This window comes from Erpetoichthys calabaricus, chromosome 15 (genome assembly GCF_900747795.2).
Source record: "Erpetoichthys calabaricus chromosome 15, fErpCal1.3, whole genome shotgun sequence".
NCBI lineage: Eukaryota > Metazoa > Chordata > Cladistia > Polypteriformes > Polypteridae > Erpetoichthys > Erpetoichthys calabaricus.
Genome location: NC_041408.2, coordinates 93,586,247 through 93,607,186, shown reverse-complemented (window position 1 = coordinate 93,607,186; position 20,940 = coordinate 93,586,247). Strand labels below are relative to the sequence as shown.

General features: G+C 46.6%; 1 protein-coding gene across 5 annotated transcripts in view; it reads right to left on the bottom strand.

Moving 5' to 3' along the window:
- ninl (ninein-like) overlaps positions 1-19,049 on the bottom strand; it is a 71,009-nt gene extending 51,960 nt beyond the window's left edge. The window contains exons 1-4 of one of the 5 annotated variants that reach the window (XM_051919122.1): positions 18,743-19,049; positions 13,862-14,018; positions 8,767-8,972; positions 5,183-5,279 (exon numbers count right to left, since the gene is read on the bottom strand). In XM_051919122.1, coding sequence (XP_051775082.1) covers positions 5,183-5,279; positions 8,767-8,949 — 280 coding nt within the window. In that variant the 5' untranslated portion in view covers positions 8,950-8,972; positions 13,862-14,018; positions 18,743-19,049. The remainder of the gene's footprint in view (positions 1-5,182; positions 5,280-8,766; positions 8,973-13,861; positions 14,019-18,742) is intronic. The other 4 variants (XM_051919121.1, XM_051919119.1, XM_051919123.1 and 1 more) reach the window with 4 other exon arrangements.
- Between the last annotated feature and the right edge of the window lie 1,891 nt (positions 19,050-20,940).

Sequence of the window (20,940 nt, the reverse complement as noted above, 5' to 3'; positions counted from 1 at the left end):
AAAACAACAACAAAAACTCCAAAAACGTAACAAAAAGACCTCTGGAAAGTTCTCACACACGTTCACGGCAAACCTTCTCAGTACCACGTAGGTAGACCAGCCCACTTTAGATGAAAAAAGTCAAAAGACGGCAAGCAGAATTCTATCACAGCAGGACGTCTCCTGAAGATGAGCCAGCGTCTGCCCAGCCTTCAACATTGGCAACAGGTCAGGTCAGGTCAGGTTAGATGGCGAGCTTTACACTGGTACAGCATGTTGGCGCACCCACCACATGATGAAACACCTGAGGATCCTGGTTGGCAACCCCCCAGACAGACATGTGGTCCAGTCCTACCATCCAGAAATGACCATCAATCTGCTGCAGCCAGGTGTTATGTGGACAACCTCTTGGCCTGCTCCAGCCCCAACAATGAGGATCCTACAAGCTGGATCACCCTCAGGTAATGGCGTCACATGGCCTTAGTGCCGTAACTGACGCTCCCTCACACTGCAGGTCATGTGCCTCATTCAGGACTCCGTGAGCAACACAAAGTCAAGCCAGTGGTACCCAAGGACCATCTAGAGAGACACAGTGTACTGAAGGAGTCCAGACTTCGTCTCAGTTCACTGGATAGCGTCAATGACTCACAAGCAGGAAGCAAGAGGACTCTAAAGACTTAGACCTTCGTCCTTTGGCTGAGATATCAGGAGCGCCACACACCCCTTTCCAGCGACCTCATGACCCCCCAACCCCATGCTCTCCCAATCCATCTACTGACTTCATAAGAAGAGTCACCAGACACATGAATGTCACTACCGAGGTAAGTAAACTTCTCAACGAGGTCGACACTCTTTCCACAGACAGACACACTGCTGATGGCCGAGCCCAAGAGGTCATTAAAGGTCAGGACCCTCACAAGCCCAGACAGTCAGACCCCTCACTCAGTCTCTTGACAGCCCTGATCAGAGCCTCCATTGACTCTGCTGACAATGCTGTGATCTTCACAAAGTCAAGATCCGTGAATCTCTTTTTACCAACAGATGCTCCCTAGCTGCTGGACCCCACAATCCCCCCCAACACCCAGGCCATGCAAGCATTGACCAGAGTAGGAGCAGAACACACCGCTGACGGACCCCACAATCAACTGGGAAAAACACAGAGGGTCTGCCTCCACTCTGCACAGCACTCACAGTACCAGTGTACAGGCCGGCCGTGATATCCAGCAACCTCGAGGGGATCACGCGATCCCTCAGAATGTCCCACAGGGCGGCTCGATCAACTGAGTCAAATGCTTTACGGAAATCAACAAAGGCTGCAAAAAAATTGATTGGTAACGGAAAAAAAAAAACAAATGCGAGAGAGAATCATAATGGAGTGACAGTGTGCGAGGTAGCGGACTCCACAGAGATGAATTCTGGGACAGTTAAATGCTCTCCTAATGGAGGTGTGTGCACTTCGGGTGACGCCTGAAATCGAGCATCACAACTTCTGATGCTCCACTGGGAATTTTGAGCTAATGAATTCCAACAGGGAGCCGTTTTAGAGGCGGATGAGACTTGGATACATCACAGGGCTTCAGTGTGTTGAGCGCGAGGGAGCAGGGCCACCTACTGCTGCACCTGAGGGACCACCTTTAGTCTTCATATTCACTCACTTGCCTCTGTTCATCTTTGTCAAGCTTTCTCAAGTATGGAGAGGTTTGGCTCTGGTCAAGGTCAGCACTTCTATGATTTTCTGGGTTTTGTGCTCGGATCGTAGACTTGATTTGTGGTAATTATTGACTTGCCATGGAGGAAACTCTCCTCTGATCCTTTGTTCCTGTTGTATTTCTGGTTATGTTCTTCAAATATTACAGAACTTGGCTTCTGTCATTGGTGCCAGGTGATTTAATGGTTTCCTTCTTCTCGTCTGTAAAAACAAAACAGAAGCTTGGCTCCTTTCGTCCTCCGCAGGAATGTGAAGTCTGCTTCTTGAGTTTGTAAGCCATTCTGGGGCTTCGAGTCTTAAGCCTGTTTTCTACTTCATGTGTCCACGTAGGACGCCAGGGCCATGCAGCAAAAATGACACCAGATGTGGAGACGAGGAATTTTTCCTGATTATGCGGTGATAGCGACGCCGTGTTGCGCATACAAATTGCAGAATTTCGAGGAGAGGCTGGAGGCAGAAGTGGGGGGGGGGTTGATGCCACAAAGATTCACAGATGACAACAGCACTGGACTAAAGAGAACAGCATGCAGGGAAACCTGGGCACTCTCTGTTCAAAGCCAGTAATGACGGGCGCAGCACAGTCTCATCGCGCACAGCGACCCTTTGTACAGAAGTCACTTCCTCTGCTGTGAAACTCCTAGGTATGCGACGTTGACCAAACTCTGGCCACTTCCTGACTAGGAGAATGCTGACGTGCCGAGCGAATGGGCCGCTACAAGTATATTTGCGTTTTGACAGTGAGCGCACTTTTCGTCGAGGTCTATGTGCAAACTTAATGTGATAAATAGACAGTGGTTCCTTGGTTTGTGAGCGTAATTCATTCCGGAAATGCACTTGTAATCCAAAGCACTCGTATATCAAAGCAAATTTCCCCATAAGAAATGATGGAAACTCAGATGATTCATTCCACAACCCAAAAATATTCACATAAAAATGATTAATACAAAATCTAAAGTAAAAATACATCAAAACAAATTAACCCGCACTTAACCTGTGAAAAGAATCGTGGCTGGTGTGAGGGAGACGAGGGAGAGGAGGAGGAGGATGAGGAGGGTGACTGTGCAGGACGACTTTCACTCTAACTAACGGAGTCACTGCTATCTGTTGGCTCACTGGAAACTTCTTTTTTCGCGACTTTAACAAGGAACCCATCCAAGGACAGTTGCTTTTGCCTCCTTTTGAGGATTTGGCGGAAGTGTGACACTGCATTGTCGTTAAACAGATTCATCGCTCGCACTGCTACTGCCTTATTCACGTGGTGCTTTTCTACAAAGTTTTGCTTTCGCTGCGTCTAGCCCCCCTTATTTCTTATTTCTTCTTTAATACTGTGCAAATCGTCGATGTAGACTTGTTATAAAATCTTGAGATGTCAGCCACTCGCATACCTTGTTTGTGCTTCTCGATGATTTCCTTCTTAACTTCCACCGTAATCATCTCCTTTTCAACCTTCTTTTTCATGGGGGCCATTGTTGCGGTACAGTTACTAAAGAACAGTCAATACACATGTACACAAAAACATGTGGTCACAGTAAACAGTATACAGATGTCAACTATATGAGTGAGGCACACCAACTGAGACTGAGTATGGGAGACGATTACCCACAATCCCACAGCGAAAGAGAGAGAGAGAGAACCACCATCGGCTCAGTTGTGATCACGTGACGCTCGGCAGACAAAGTGTATATGGACTACTCGTATTGCAAGACCTCGCTCATTTATCAAGTTAAAATTTATTAAAAATTTTTGCTCATTTTGCAAAACACTCCCAGACCAAGTTACTCGCAATCCAAGGTTTTACTGTGCGCTCCCATAGAGCGAGAGCCCCCTGTAGGACACACTCCCTGAGATGAGGAATGCAACACATGAGATGGAAAGCAATCAGAAGAAGAAGAAGAAGATCCAGCCAATCCACTAGCAATCGTTCAACGTTTCCAGACTCCATGTTTGAAAGTGTTCAGCCGGTTAAGTCCGTTCTATTTTTAAATACTAAGACTCTTCCTTACAATTCTTTTGAGAACTAAAGACCTCTACTTGGTGGTTCATAAATTTGAAATGGCACACCACCAGGCTGGCATCGCTCCCTGAACCCGACACAGACAGGTGTGGGACACAAGTTCAAAAGCACACACAGTTTTTCTTTTTTACCTTTTTACCTCGTGGGAAACGCCTTCGCCCGTTTCCCACAAGTACAACACACAGTCCTAGGACAAGCAGAGCACCAACACAACACTTTTCTCTCTCTTTCTCTTCTTCTCCACTCCTCTGGTCAAGCTTTGTCTTCCTCCTCCCGACTCTGCCTCCTTTTAAAATGCACCCAGAAGTGCTCCAGGTGTTTGATGATGTATTTCCAGCAGCACTTCCAGGTGTGGAGGAAGAACTGCCCAAAAGGGCTCAGCAGATCCTGCTGCAGCACCCCCTGGTGGCACCCGCAGATCTTAACAGGGCTGCACCAAACTCCAACTCCCATGAAGCTCTGCGGGAGTCAGAGGGACCGCTGCAACCTAGGGGGGCTGCCATCTACCCGGGGGAGGTAACGTTCTCGCCACACTTGCTCCCCCCAGCCCTTCCATCAAGGAGGCGTCCCGACCGCATGCTACACTTGTTAAGTGCTCAATTCTGGCTCACCACTACTAAAATAGGAGTAGGCCTTTAGTCTGAAGGTGAAGCCTCTTTCTGAATTTCATGAAGCTGGCAGCTTAAAACATGAGGGCTGTCTGTGAACACAAACTCAAGCCTAACACTCCGACTGGAAGGCGACGTCCACTTGGTCCTAGCGGTGTGAGTCGTGTTAATGGAGTGAATCCACTCTGATGCTACACAACTCAGACGGCTCAGCCCCGAGGGTGACACCTGGGTGGGTGGCAGTGCTTGCATTCTATGGGCTCACCCTGTGATCCTACAACGGGATTAGGAGGGAGGTCATAGGGCCAGGAATGAAGGCCACGTGTTGGCGATTTAATAGCAGAGATAAGTTATCAGTTACTAAGAGATCCTTTTTTATCTGCTTGTTTTCTATTTCTAGCACAGCTATAAAAGGCTTTTATTAGACCAGCCTGCTATCAAAAGTATTGACTCTTACAACAAACCTATTGGCTATCTGGACACGCTCCATCGGGACTTATTCTTGCTTTGTAAATAAACGCCGGCTGACAATATTTGCAATATTTGCTGACAATATTTGTCGCTGTCTGCAAGAAAGCCAACATAAATAGAAACAAGGCCAGAAACACAATAAGAAATGTTGCTGTCTTATCGTTCTGTCACATGGAGAAGGCAGAAAAAATGTTGACCGATCAAACAATATAAAAATCAGAAATAGTCCGATATCACCACCAGCACGGATATATAGAATAAATAAGAAGCTGGGCTTTGACCAACGCAATGTTTCTATAGAAGTGAGGGCAGCCGCTGCTCATTAAACCTCATGCTGACGGGACTAAGGCACCCTTGGGTGGGCACCAGTAGAAAAGAAATCAAAAGCTGTGACAGACTCACCTGGCTCCAGGTAACTGCTCTCCTCCTCAGATGTGCTGATGTCCAGTGAGTGGGACAGGACGGCCACAAATCCTTCTTTAAATTCTTCAAAGTTCACCTGTGGTGGGTTTCAACATTTGAAAATTTTGTCTTAAAAGTCATCAAAAGAGCTCCCTTGCTTTACAAATCACAACAGACATCAGACTTGGACATAGCGGTGTCTCAATTTTGGCCTCGTGAACTGAATTTACACTTGTGTGCAGGCCGAGAGACCCCTAGAGCTCCTGTCTCAAGGGCCCAAGGGTGGGGTTCAGTTCCTGGTCCTGTCACAATCGGTGTCGGTGTGGTGTCTACATGTAGATGTGGAGACCTCTCTGGGCACTCCGGCTTCCTCCCAAATCACCTAAACTACCCACACCCTGCAAAGATCTCAGCACAGCCCCGGCAGCCATTTAATGAGTAAGTCCAGATATATGAGAACATCAGAACAATGTTGATGAGAACAGGCTGTTTGGCCCAAGAAGCTCATCGATCCTCTTCACCTGAATTCTCCAAAATAAGGTCCCAAAGTTCTGGCTGTCCACCACATTACTTGGTCATTTTCTTTCACATGTTTAGAATTCTCTATGTGAACACAAAAACTTCTAACAATTTGTATGAAATTTTCCCCAAATGTGTCTGTCTGTGTCCCCTTGTTCTAGCTGAACTCATTTTGAAGTAATGGACTGGATCCACTGTCCTAATTCCCTTATCTTGAACAAGTCAACCATGTCACCTCCTAATCTCCATCTGCTCCTGTGATTCCTACAGGATCCCAGGCTCTAAATGAGGCTGAAACTCCAAAACTCAGCTTCTGTATCCTCAGAGGACTAAACATCAGCTTATCCTCAAACTCAAAATCAGGCTTCGGCCTACACACACACACACTAGGAAGGAGGAAAGGCCTCAAGAATTCTCAGAACCTCAAAAATAATCAAAGGCAGGAGGAGACGCACCAAACTCCTGGGCCAAAACAACAAAAACACTTTTCTGTTTTAAAAATGTACTTAACAGAGAATCAAATGTCGAAAATGCAAACCAATGCAAACTATGCCAGTCCAGATACCAGAAATCTTAATCCTCAGAAACAAGCCATGTCTCAGAAATCAGAAAAGACAACACTTACAAAAACCGTGAAGATCAAAATGAAACCAAAGCCAGAGACTCCACAGCCTATCAATGATCCCACCAGGAACAGGAGCCCTCAGCCCTGAATATATACAAATTAGGGGGCGGTCCTTCAGCTGCGATGTCGGGGGGCCTCACCCCCTTAGGCTACACCCTCAAGGCACGTAAAACAATCAAACAGAACAAACAGGACTCAGAAAATATCACAAAATCAATTGACAAAGCAACGTCCATCCAAAACTCCATCCACTTTCAAACCTGCAAATCCTGAGCAACACCTTGGGGAAGATGGGAGCCTATCCCAGAAAGCCTCGGGTGTAAGGCAGGAACAAATCCTGGACAGAGTACGAGTTCGTCAAAATATAAAAAAAGAGAATACAAATACAGTAAAACCTCGATTATCTGCCAGGGGTCGGGACTGAGGCTGTGATGGATAAGAGAAAAGACGGATAACAGAGCTGCTGCTTTCAAAGTGATATACAGTAGATAAGTTTAGTGAAGAGTCGTATTTATTTACCAAAAAATCAACCTACATTAAGAAAATATAACATAGTATTAACAAAGTTAATTTACATAATATCGTAACGACCAGCGTAATAAGCAAATACAACTCAGAGGTACTGGCGTTTCCTACATTTTACTTGGAGTCTTCGTTTCATAACGAACGGTGCCCTGTCTTATCTCGGTTACAGAACACGTCTTCCAAACAATAAAAGAGAGCTCCCCCTACCCATACTTATCATCTCCTGCCACTCGCAGCACCGCAGACACTCCTGCTTATTGTCTCCCGGCTCGGCTCCCTACTCCTTCCTTTTCCTCCTGTCACTCATCTCCTAGGAGGCGTGTCCACCCCTCTCCCAGTCCTATCACTTACACAGCATTCCGCCCTTTCTGCTCCCATAGAGCGTCACAAGCTGCCTGAACGTCACAATAGTTTAACATAACAGAATTTAAAAAGATAATTATAATGCAGAAGAACATTGACATTAATACAGAATAACGCTACCATCAGTGGTTTCCATTTTCGACACGTTTTTCAATTTTGTCGCCATCGCGCCTTATAATCGTTCACTGTTGTCCTTCCAAGTAATACTTGAAGTGCTTTTGCCATTTTATAAATGTTCAATAATTTCAATTTTTTGTGACAATCCCAACACCACACGCATGTGCTTATCGTCCATAACAATGTACAACAGTTTAATTAGCTACGAAACACAGCTGAAGATAAGTAATCGACGCTGTGATTTCAAATTGCACTTTGACACGTAGTGCTGCGGTAAAACACTACGCGCTGGCGAAAGGGGGCCTTGTTCCAATGTGCTGAGGTTGCAGTAGTAACGGGTAGACGCTGACATGCACAATGGCTTTTTCTTTTATTGCCCTGACAGTTAATGGAGACTGACGGTTAACTGAGTGACGGAAAATTGAGGTTTTACTGTATATAATTTTTTACTAAATAACAAACAGACAAAACCAAAATGATTCAATGAAACTCGAGGAAGGTGTAACACCGTTGCTGTAACGTAACACTAAAAGGTTCTGCTCCTCCGATCCTTCGGCCTCACTCGCCCTCCAAGGCCCAGAATCCACCAAGTTGTTCTCCGCTGCACTTCCTCTTGTGCTGCTTTGTCTTTTTTGTATTATGGAGTACTGCAGATGAGGCCTCACCAGTACAGAGTCTATAACAAGTACTCATCCCTATGGACATTTTCACATTTTATTTGTTATAAAACATTGAATCCCAGGGGATTTTGACTTTTTTTGACACTGAGGGACAGAATAAGACTCTTCAATGACAAAGTGACAAGAGATCTCTGAAAAAGTGAATCACAAATACAAAACAGCAAATCATTGATCACATCAGATGTCCAAGATGGTGAGGACTTTTTATAGGCCCTGCATGTTACATACCTCAAGTATAACCTACCTTGACTGGTACTCCACACATCAGGGCACCATATAACCAGACATCAGATTAACCTTCTTAGCCCCAAGATCTCCAGTTTCCACCCACACATCAGGTTAACTGATGACATTAAGGGCGGCACTGCTGTTGACTCACAGGAAGGACAGCGGGAATCCTGTCCCTGTGTCACCCTGTGTCCTCCTGGTGCTCCAGTTTCCTCCAACAGTCCAAAGACATGCAGGTTAGGGGTCCCCTGATGTGTGTGTGTGTTCACCATGCGATGGACTGGCACCCCGTTTAGGGTTTGTACCCTATGCTTGCAATGATAGACTCCAAGTTCCTTTACAGGTTTGGATGGATGGGTGAGGACACTAAACTGGCATGGTATGCCAAGTATGGCTGTGTGAATGTGACAAAATGGCAGCTCCTGAGAATTCTGGTACCAGCTCTGAAAATATGGGTATCTTGAGGCACAGTGGAACACCACCTTAAAGTCAAATATTGATAACAGGACACTTCACAAGACACCTACCCTGGCATAGTGGTCCGTACCCAAAAGGGTGTTCAGCAGAAACGACAAATGTGCCTCCAAGTGCAGTTTCTGACACAACTCGATGAGCTCTTCCTTGTCCAGATAGCCGGTGCCCGTGGTGTCACAGCTGTCAAACACCTCCTTAAGCTGAGATACATAGTGATCCTGCTCGTCTTCCTCCATCCCACTGCATACTGGGTCCCGCCCTGCATTTAAAAAGACAAATGAAAACCCAGGTAGACAGAGACAGTGGTGTGACTGTAATTTCTTTCTTTTGACCCAGAATGAAGGAGAACCCATCCGAGGACCTACGATGTCACTTCTGGCTCGGTGAAGGAAGCCCCACTTCTTCTAGCATGACCACTAACAGGAAGTCGGGTTCCAAAACAAGACTAGCCTTGGATGAGGACAGAGCTTCTGCCTCCTCAACCGCCTGCCTTGGAAATGCTCACCATGAGTGAAGTCTTGCGTAGTCCTGACAGACCTTTCAATTGGCAGTTGGCAATTAAATGGTACCCCCTCCCATGGACCCCTACTCTTTACCCGTGCCCCTCTATTCTTCTTACAAGACATTATCCTGTTCCTTGACCCTGCGTGCCCTCTACAGGTCACAACACACCAAGCAGTAAATAATCACCAGCCGCGGCCTGTCATTGCTAATAGAGATTGGTAATGCAGAATTAGTCCCGCCCTTTAATTAAGGAACGCACCTCAGATCAACTTTCAAAAGTCATTTTCCGGAACAAAATCCAAAGGCAAAGTCAAAAGAAATAAAACAGAGTAAGGGTTCAAAAACAAAAAAATCACACCACGAGAGCATTCAATGAACCGCAAGGGACTGTTGGTTTGTCTCAGCCTTGATACGACTGATAGCAGTAAAGGACAGGTGGCACTGACTCTTGGGGGAACCCTCCACAACCCCCAGACACATGGAATATAACAGTAAACGTACAGATACATAGAAACTAAGAGACAAGCAATCTTAACAAAGAGAACGTCGAAAAAAAAAAGCATCTGAACCTGAAGAAGAGGGAGGACCCTGGCTGAAACATCACATAATCTAACCTGCCAGTTTGTGCAGATCAGTAAGCGGTTTGGGTGTTCACCTTGCACAAACATCCCAGTACCCCAAGTCACCAAGCACTACAGGGCGTGCAGATCCGCAGAGGATATCCAAATGTGCAGCAACTGCGGACAACGTAATCCATCGGTCTTCTCTGATGAAGCCATTTGCCGTGGTGATGTGCACGATGTTGATGGTCGACCAGATTGAGCTTGATTGGTCAGTTCCACTTGTTCTTCCCACTTTAAGCCTTCCTATCCATTCATAAACTTTTCCTGCGGTTTTCATCAGTGAACGTCAGCAGGTTTCATTCCCTCTGCCCAAAGAAATCTCACTATGGTGCGTCGTTCCAACAGTCCTGCAGCGGAGCATCCATCTTCATTTGACCTTGGCTTCAACTAAACAAACGGCAGAGTGTTGCGCATGTTTAAACTACCCATAAGCCACTGCACATCGTGAATGTGGTGGAGGCCGTCAGCTGCTATCCGTTGTGATTATTGCCTTTACTTTTTGATTTGCCCCACAAGGCTCATTACTCTCACCTGGACAAAGCGGACAGCACTGTGAGGATCACATTTCTTGATTTCTCCATTTCTTTCAATACCACCCAGCCAAACCAAATCAAATCAAATGTTATTTGTCACATACGAGGGGGTACCCAAAAATAACCGGGATTTTTACTTCCTGAAACTTTAGTCTCCTTCAAAGTCCTCTCCATGTGAATGAATGCACTCGTCCCAACGGTTTTCCCACTGGTGGAAGAGGAATGTTGTCCAAGGCCTGCAGCGATTTTTCTTTCGACTTCCTCCACGGTACAAAAACGCTTTCCTTTGATTTCTTTTCTCAAATGCGGGGAACAAGAAAAAGTCACACGGAGCAAAAGATCAGGCGAGCAGGGAAGGTGGCAAGAACTCCAAGACACACAAATCAATTCCGAAATCTCTTCAATAGTCCAACGACGACCTTCGTAAATTGCATTACAAACTTTTTCGAGATTTCCGTCATCCCTAATTGGTGGAAGGTCGGCCAGATCTCAAGTTGGTCTTCGAGTGACATTTCCCCTCATTTGAAACGTGAAAACCCCTCGTAGACCTGCGTTTAACTTAAAGCTTCATCTTTAAACGAAGTTTCATGCATCGCTACAGTTTCAGCAGCCGTTTAGCCAAAGAGAAAACAAAACTGAACGCAGACTCGCCGTTCTTTATGAGCACCCATTGCAAAAATCACAGAACACGTTTAATAAGCACCAAGAAAAACCGACATGGAATGGCATACGGACAACACAGGTAGACTGCCACAGAATACTGTAAGTGTGCTACACTGCCCACTAAGTCGAGATTGTGCGCCAGGTACAGACTCCGGTTGTTTTTGGGTACCCCTTTGTAAACGTGCAGACATACTGCAGATTGTAGTCAAATGCTTAGTTACAAAAGTTCAAGAAAAGTATAAATACAGTGGCACCTTGGTACTCGTCGTTAATTCGTTCCAGATGGCATGATGAGTGTCAACAATGACGAGTACCAAGCAAATCTTTCCCATAACGTAAATTGATTAAATCCGTTCCAGACCCCCAGAAAGTCCACATTTTATAAGGCATTATATATCAAGCAATCAGTTAATGGAGATGTATTTTACTAATAAACAGTGTAAGTTCATAGACATAAATAAAAAACATCGCACTTAAACACGTGAATAAATTCATTGGCAGCTTTTGTGTTGGCAGCCATGTCTCACCACACCATCCAGGCCACTTCTCTTTTTAAACTCCTCACTACTCTCAGCTCTCGTTCCAGGCTTGTTTAATTGACAGATTTACAGGCGACAGTTTTGCTTTTTCACAAATGATGAACTCTGAAATACTATCAGCATTTATGCAGATCAACAACAATTCTTCCACTTCCTCTAGTGTCTGTGCTCTTTGTTTCATCAAAGCTTTGACTCCTTTACCAACATCGGCTACTTTGATGGCCTCTTGTTCTTGGCATTCAGTACCTTATCGTGAGCGCAGACACGCCGATACCACTCTCATATTTCTCGATTTTCTCTTTTTTTCTGCACTATCGTAGTTCTAATTTCCTTCTCTTTTGGATGTTATCACCAGCCTTCTTGGGACCAGTGATTATTCTGAAATAATTTGTACAAGGAATAGAAAAATAAAAAACAAAACACACAAAGTGTACGGAGGACCGAGCGGGTTTCTGCAACGAGTGAGAGCTACGCAGAGACTAACACGCGCTCCTTAGTTTATCGTGAAAGGGGCATGCGAGTCACGACATACAGTGGAACCTCGGGTCACGAACATCTCGGACCACGTACAAATCGGGTTACGACCAAAAAGTTCGCCAAACTTTTGCATCTGTTCATGATCACACACTCGGGAGACAAACAAGCCAGTTTCTCTTCCAGTTCATACGCAACGATGATTTACGCACGTGTTCAGTCTCTCCCTGTGCATTCGCTGTGAACTCTTTGTGCTCTATTTCGTTTCCCTTCCGGTTCGTACGCGCCGGTGATTTACGCACGTCTTCAGTCTCTCCCTGTACAGTACATTGTTCTCGGTCAGACGTGCATCGCACAGAGGGACTTTACCTCAAAACTGTAATCTGAGGAACTGGATAAACCTCTGACGCTAACAGAATTACTAGATGCTATAAAGTCACTTCAAAGCGGGAAATCAGCAGGCCCTGATGGTTACCTAGTAGAATTTTATAAGAAATTCTCCACTCAGCTAGCTCCCTCCCCTCTTATTTGCAACATTTACAGAAGCTAGAGACAACCAAATACTACCTCAAACATTTCGTCAAGCATTAATCACCGTCTTTCCTAAACAAAATAAGGATTTGTTACAATGTGCATCATACAGACCAATTTCATTCCTGAATAATGATGTTAAGTTACTCTCAAAAATACTAACTAGAAGGATGGAGAAAGTGCTGCCCTCAGTAATATCACAGGATCAAACTGGATTTATTAAAGGCCGACACCTATCTTCCAATCTCTGACGCTTGTTTAATGTTATATATTCACCAGCAAAATCAAACACCCCAGAGATATTACTATCATTAGATGCAGAAAAAGCATTTGATATGCAATTAAATACAATCCTATGGGGGAAATTACTTCGGGTCACTACCAAGTTTACAGAGTTTTGGAACGAATTACAGTCATGACCCGAGGTTCCACTGTATACAAGTTCTAGGGAGCGCGATGAGTGCCAAACAAATGACGAGTACCGCGGCAATTTTTTCTCATCAAATACCAAATTCAATGAGTTTTGAAGCCGACGAGTACCAAGGTTTGAGTGTTTTATAAAATAAAAACGCAAACACTCAAGAACATCCGGCGTGAATAAGAGAGGAGCTGCTGCTGCTGCTGTCAATGACAGGCTTGCAGGTGGCACTAAGATGTGGTCAGATCTGCCCAGTTGTATTTCAGGTTCACACTTAATGACACCGACATTCAAATCTGGTCTCGTAAAATGGAGGAGCTACCGAAGCAAGGGCACAGCAGGGACTTTTTTTCTTGGGAGACTGCGTTCCTTCGAGGTGGGTAGCGTTGTCCATTACACGTTCTGCAAGTCTATGATGACCAGTGTGTGGTGTGCTGGGCTGGTAACATCACTTCATGAGAGGACCATTGAACTAAAGTACAGGCTCAGTTATGGGACGCACTCTGGGACCCTGGAGGTAGTCGTGAAGGAGAGAATGAAAACAGAATGGAGTGCCATTTTGGACAACGCCGCACATCCTCCTTGTGACACACGGACACCGAGGACTTTCAATCAATGGGGTGCATCAGGAAACGCGACGGGGGTCCTTTATACCAACCGCCATATGCCTGTACAGCACCACACTGGGACTGGGACTGCAAAGTGAGACATTTACTTTCTTTTAGTTATTCTGGTGTTTATTTATTTAGGTATTTAATAAAGTTATCTGTAAAAAGACAAAAAAAAAACACCCCTGGGAACACAAAGTTCCGTCTGTCTAAACGCAAACCCAAAGGCCCAAAGCCTCCTGCTGCTCAGCTTACCTCACTGATGTTCCGCTCCTTCAGTGAAGTGACCTGTCAGGACGGCGCCTGCAGTACAAATGACGGCTGACTAATATTTATCCATTTTTTGGAGGTCGACCGTGAAAGCAGGATTGCACAACACAAACAAGGCAAGTCCAGGCCTGCAGGAGTTCTTCTTAAAAAAAATAAGAATAAATAAAACAAAGATGGATTTCTCTTGAGCTTCCTTCAGACAAGCGGGATGTGTTTGCACAATTAGGTGGGCTGCGGTTGCAGGGTCACTACGTCCAGGTGCACTTCATTTCATAAATAAAACCTGTGAAAATGTCCAGTTTGTGTGGCCAAAGGAGCACAAGAGAGAATCCAAATGCAGGACTGGACACGGGACGGGCCATCGCACTGCAGCCACCCCAGTCCCACTAAGGCTACGCAGGGTCACCATTTTTTGTTTTTGTTTCTTTCTTTCCGTTACGCAGCAAACTCACCCATCTGCAGTCGCCTCCATAAGGACTGGACCGGCAAGAGGCCAGTTTGGTTTTGATGGATACTTAAGACACTTTGGGTTGAGATCAAGAGATGAATATGAGACGAGAGTTCAGAGTTTTGCTTTGTACTCCTTGGTGTTGACATCAAAATGTGTTAAACAATATAAAAGACCACCCAACTGAAAAGGTCTTTGTTGTCTTCTGAGAGAGTCCTGAATGTGGCACATTACCTGCATTGTGAGAGAGCGTCACTTAAGCCACTATGATTCCCCAAGGGTGATCCGGCTTGCAGGACCCTCATTGTTGAGGACCCGAGTGGCTCAACCAGGCCAAGGGGACGTCCACGTAACACCTGGCTGCGGCAGATAGAGGGTCATTTCCAGAGGTTGGGACTGGACAGGTCTGCCTGGGTGGTTGCCAACCAGGAACCCGAGCTGTTTTCGTCATGTGGTGGGTGCAGGCTCCCCAACCTAACCTGACCTGAGGAAGTCGAGGCTGAGGGCCTGTTGAAGCCATTCCTTGTGTGATTCTGGGATACACAAGAGATGAATTATCGTTGTGGTTCTTCTGTGTATGCAGGCCACTCTTCCATGTTTTTTGCCAGTCTGTAGTGGCCAGTGCCACCTTCTGTGCAGTAGTGTGCTGGAGAAATGCCATTAGTGCAGAGGATGCCAACAGACTGCAGGGATTAAAAAGGCGAGACTCCCTGGAGAAGTGGGAGAGCAGACCGACACTCTGGAAGCTTCTTATTATCCTGGACAATGACTCACTCCCCTCAGTAACTGGATGGGATGAGCGGCATGTCGGGTCGTTTCTACCCTCAGGTTCTATGAGTCACCACATAGCCGAGGTGGTCTTGTGCCCTCTTTGTGCTGAATGGTACTGAGCTGGTCTGGCAGACATCTCAACAGACAATGATGTTGTGCCAATGACGGACGGGCGGGTGGGTATCCTGCGCTGTGAAACTAAGTATGGGCAGCTCTAATCACATTACACCTGGTGAATCAGTCGCCTGACTTTGTTAATCTGCTTAGAGATCATTCTGACCACACGCACATGTGTGCCTTTCTTATCAGCTGCTGTAACCCTGCAGTGTCCTTTGGGATTAAATCGACTTCCTGTCTACCTAACTATGTGACAGATATCCGTTACTCATGCTGTCCGTCTCTATGGATCAAGTCAGGTGACAGCTCGATGTACAAGGCTGTAGGTCTGGATAGAATCAGCCCATAGGTGCTGAAAACACACGCCAGCTAGCTCTGTGGGGTCCTTCACCAACTGTCCTTCATTTCCCAGTAGTCTGTAGAACGTTCCCCCAAGAAAGGTAAACATCCTTAATGGTCCCAATGCCAAGGACAGAGCATGCCAGTGACCCTAAGGACTTCAGACCTGTTGCACTTAACTTCATACATCATGAAGGTCTTTGCCAGGCTGGTCCTCAAATAGCTCCGACCCCCTGATTTCAGAACATTGTCACTGGTCTGCAGTTCTCCATGCTCCACAGAGAGAGGACTTCCACTCAGAGAAAGCCAGCACCACAGTCAGGATCGTGTTGTTGATTTTCTAGTGCATTTCACACATCATTCTGGTTCACCGAATGGAGAAAATGCTCAATGATACACATCTCCTGGTCGTGAACTAGCTGACCAACAGACGGCAGACTGTGTGGCTCAAGGACGGTGGTGTGTGATACTGGAAAGCACCTCAGGGAACTGTCCGTTCTCCCTACTGGCCACCTTCTATACAACTGACTTCCAGCACCATTGGCACCACAGTACCAATACCATCTACAGAAATTCTCTGATCAATCCTCCATCAAAGGCTGCATTAATAATGGAGATGAGTCAGGCATACAGGAGGCTTGTGGAGGGACTTTATCTTCTGGTCCAAGGAGATCCACATGCAGCTCAGCCTCAAGCAAGACAGACGAGTTAAGTGATGGGCTTCCGGCGTGTTAAGGATCCTTCGAGACCAGTCAAGAGGAGGACGTGATGAAAAACCACAAGGACCTGAGGGTTCACATAAACAACAAACTGGACTGGTCTGACAGCACAGTGGCGCTGGACAATAAAACAGATGGGACGCCCGTAGTCTGTAGTAGCCAGTTCTCCTGGAGAAGCAACTCACGTTACCAAAAGAGGCACAATGCCTGAGCAAAACTATCAGGAAAAGCTCCTCCATCACAGGGATGACCCTGGACACACAAATCTGGACACTGTCATGGAAAATCCTCTCCAGGGGGCGCTCTCTTGGAACACTTTTAGCCACAGGCCCATTCCAATAACAGTTTGCTAAGAGGAGCCTCTGGGGGTATTTTCTGCCCGCTGATATCAGGCGATTCCAAGCTTCCTCCCAACATCCCAAACTAAACATTGATATTCTTTAAGTTCACTTTGCAATTTCTGCACAACATACAGTCGTGGCCAAAAGTTTTGAGAATGACCCAAGTGTTGGTTTTTACAAAGTCTGCCACTTCAGTGTTTTTAGATCTTTCTGTCAGATGTTTCTATGGTGTACTGAAGTAGAATTACAAGCACTTCAGAAGATTCAAAGGGTTTTTTTGACGCTGACATGACGTTTATGTGCAGAGTCCATATTTGCAGTGTTGGTCCTTCTTTCTTTTTCACGACCTCTGCAATTCGCCCTGGCAGGCTGTCAATCAACGTCTGGGCCCAAATCCTGAATGATGGCAGCCCATAATCAATGCCTGGATTTTGTCAGAACTGGTGGGTTTTTGTTTGCCCACCTGCCTCTTGACCACAAGTTCTCAATGAGATTAAGGTCTGAGGAGTTTCCTGGTCATGGACACAAAATTTTGATTTTTTTTCCCCCGAGCCACTCAGTTCTCACTTTGGCCTTACGGCCCGGTGCTCCATCATGTTGGTCACCAAACTGTCCTTGGATGGTTGGGAGAAGTTGCTCTCAAAGGATGTTTTGGTCCCATTCTTTATTCATGGCTGTGTTCTTAGGCCAAATTGTGAGTGAGCCCACTGCCTTGGCTATGATTGGTCTCAGGATGTGCATGACACTGGAGTGATGGTGGCGCTGCTCACCTTTTCTTCTCTGGATGCCCCAAACAATCGGAAAGAGGATTCATCACAGAAAATGACTTGACCCCAGTCCCCAGCAGTCCAATCTCAGAATATCAGTCTGTCCCTGATGTTTTTCTTGGCTTCTTTGCTGCCCTTCTTGACACCCACCAGGCCACCCTCCAAAAGTCTTTGCCCCACTCACACCTGCCTGCTGCCATTCCTGAGCCAGCTCTGCACTGGTGGTGCCCACAGCTGAATCAACTTCAGGAGACGGTCCTGGCGCTTACTGGACTTTCTTGGGCACCCTGAGGCCTTCTTCACCTCTCTATTGTAACTCAATCAGATTGACAGAGTGACCTCCAGCCTTGTCCCCGTTGACACTGTCACCCGTGCGAACGAGAGGATCACTGAAATGACGTCAGCAGGTCCTTTGGTGGCAGGGCTGACATGCAGTTGGTTTTTTGCGGATGAAGCTCATTTTCATGGCAGAGAGGGACCTTGCGATTCATCTGATCACTCATGAGAACATTCTGGAGTCGATGCAAATTGCAATCATAAAAACTGAGGCAACAAACTTTGTGAAAATTCATATTTGTGTCATTCTCAAAACTTTTGGCCATGACTGTACATTTATCATCTACCTATGGATTGGTTGTATTATTTAGTCCTGCGAGTCTGCATCTATTTTATGTTTCTGCTGCTGTATGCTTCTAAAATTCCCTCTGAGGATTAATATCACTTTATACATCAATCAATTATTTAGACAGCAACTTAACCGAACCGAAGACGAGGGGTTCTTCTCGCCCTGTTCCGTGTCTCGAGTTAGCCTCTCCAACTGTTGGCACGACCGCCTTCATTTTGATCCGACTGTAATTCCGGCGCGAGGCTCGCGTGCGCTAAAGTGGATTTACTGTACACGACAACGCGAAGCTGGAGCTCCGCCAATCCCACCGAACTCAAGGACTACCACCAGTGGGTCTACGGAGCCACAGATTCAGCATTGCTGCCTAATAAACATTCGCACAAAATCGCAACACAAAACACACGTTGTGCTCCACAAACGGCCACCCAAAAGCCCCGAGAGAGGTGATCCGCTACCCGCCCGACCTGAAAAGAGCAACCGCGCCAGCAGCAGTCACCTCCTGAGCGAGCATGCGCGTCCAAGGACACGCGTCACCATAGGAACGGAATACGAACCAACCCGCTGCTCCGCTCCGCTCCAGTCGACCAAATAAGTTTGCAGTAACGGACCGGAGCGGACAGACAGGCGGAAAAAAAGAGCCCCAAAAGAGGGGGAGATCGAAGTGCTGCCGGTCCAACTCCCAGAAAAACAACAATAACAGAGTCCGCCAAAACCGAACCCGGCTCGAGTGGCTGCTTACGTGAAGCTCTCCTGCCGCCGCTACTTCCAGATCTTTTCACATCCCCTGCGCTCCTTTCTTCTAAGAGACGCCGTTTGAACAGGCGAAGCCCCTCCGCACGATCTCGTCGGGCTCCTAGTGCTCTGAGGCGCCGAGCTGCTGCGTTCGTCGTACGGCGGCTCTCTGCTCTACTGCAGCCTCGCACTGCATTCTCGCATTACCAGACAGACGGTGTCCCGACTCGACAACGAGGCTGTAGCGCGAGCGGCGCCGCGAGAGGCCGGCGGCATCCCAGGGCTCGGGGGCAGCTGTCAAAATAAAAGTCTCTCACTCGGGGCGCGCGGCTGGGCTCGTGCACACGTCAAAGAAGGAGGTGGAAGGCTGGTGACGACAGACGTGCGCTCTATGGATTCTCGTTTTATTTATTTATTAATTAATTTATTTACTAGATGCGTTACCCGCTCATGCTAACTGAAGTTTGTTGTTTCCGACACCCCCCCGTGAAGTCCGCGCCATTCTAAGGGCAGAATGATCAACTCATTTAGGACTTCAGCAGAGAGGGAATCATCCCTGGAATGTGAGCTAATAAACGGGAGTCCAGATGATGAAACTCGTGGACACACTCAGTCGGTATTTCAATGGCCGGATAACGCAGTTTGGTTTGAATTGTATTGTGCCCATTTTTCTCGCCATTTCTAGGGATTGCCCTATTTTTTTGTTGTGATGACCTGGGAGTCCCCAAGCAGTTCCACAAACGCTTTCACTAATGCCAACAATGGGACTGATCATCAAAACCCCCAACTCGATAAATGGCCCAATTAAATCTGACTATGGCGCCAGAGTGTCCATGTTCATTTAACCCTGACCTTCAATTAGAGTCACGGATGTCCAACTCTGGTCCTGGAGGGCCGCAGTGGCTGCAGGTTTTCATTCTAACCATCTTCTTAATTAGTGACCAGTTTTGCTGCTAATTAAGTGAATTAAAACGAAGGCAAAATAAATTAACTCAGACCCCTTAGTTGTTTCTTTTTCCAAACAATAACGAGACACGAAACAAGCTTGGCACTAGGTTTACGCCAGATGCCCTTTCTGACTCAACCCTCCTTAGTTTACCTGGGCCTGGGCATGGCCCTAAGGCCACACTTCAGATAGGTAGTTAAATAAATAAATACTCACACACACACACCATATTGTCTGGACAGGGAATTAAAAAGAAAGGCAGTGCCAGTCCTAGTGAGGCGCTATACAGACATATAGCTGTTGGTATAAAGGACCTCAAGTCAGGGCTGTCTTAATGTATGGGCACTCCAGGCAGTTGCCCAGGACCCCACAAGCGTGCTAATCTATATATGTTGTGATTTGCTGAGTGATTGTGTAGGTAGGGGGGCCGCAGTGCACTGCTTTGCCTGGGGGTCTATAATGCTGATAAGACAGCCCTGCTCTCGGTTGTGTTTCCTGACACACTTCATTGGCTTAAACTCCTTGGTGTCAGGTGTGTCAGACACAGGATGTGCAGCATGGTTCATAATGGCACTCAGTTTTGTCTTCTCTCACTTGCTAAGACCTCCGGTGGGGGGGTCCCATAAATGACTCTGCCCTTTTTGTTTAGTTAGTTGATTCGGTGGTCCTCTCCCGAAGTGATGCTACCAGCCCAGCACGCCACACTGGCCGTCACAGAGCTGTGGATGATGTGAAGGATGTCACTACCCAGTCTTCTGCAGAGTCCGTTCTTCTCCAGTTCCTCCGTGTTATGAGACCACCGATGTAGACCAACAAGTATTTGTAGTGGCGGATCACCTCCATATCCACTTCTTGAATAGTGACCGGACACGGAGGCTCTTTGGTGCAGAGAAAGTCAAGCAGCAGTTGATGGTGGTCTCGTTCCCCCTTACTGACTCACCCCATTAAGTGCGGAGTCATCTCCGAGTTTCTGTAAGTGACCTGCTGTTATACTTTGAGGTGCACAGACTGAAGAGGTGAGGAGACGCGCCAGTTCCTTAGGCTCCAGAAAATGCCACTGCTGTGGACAACACCCTGCATTGTTCCTGTCCTAAAGATGGCAGGCGCGTCTTCACCTCATGACTACAAACCAGTGGCACTGACATCTCACATCATGAAGACCTCTTGTGGTAGACCACCTGGACCCACTGCAATTTGCCCATCAGACAAAGACTGGAATGGAGGACACAATTATCTGTGTCCTCCACAAAGCCAACCGC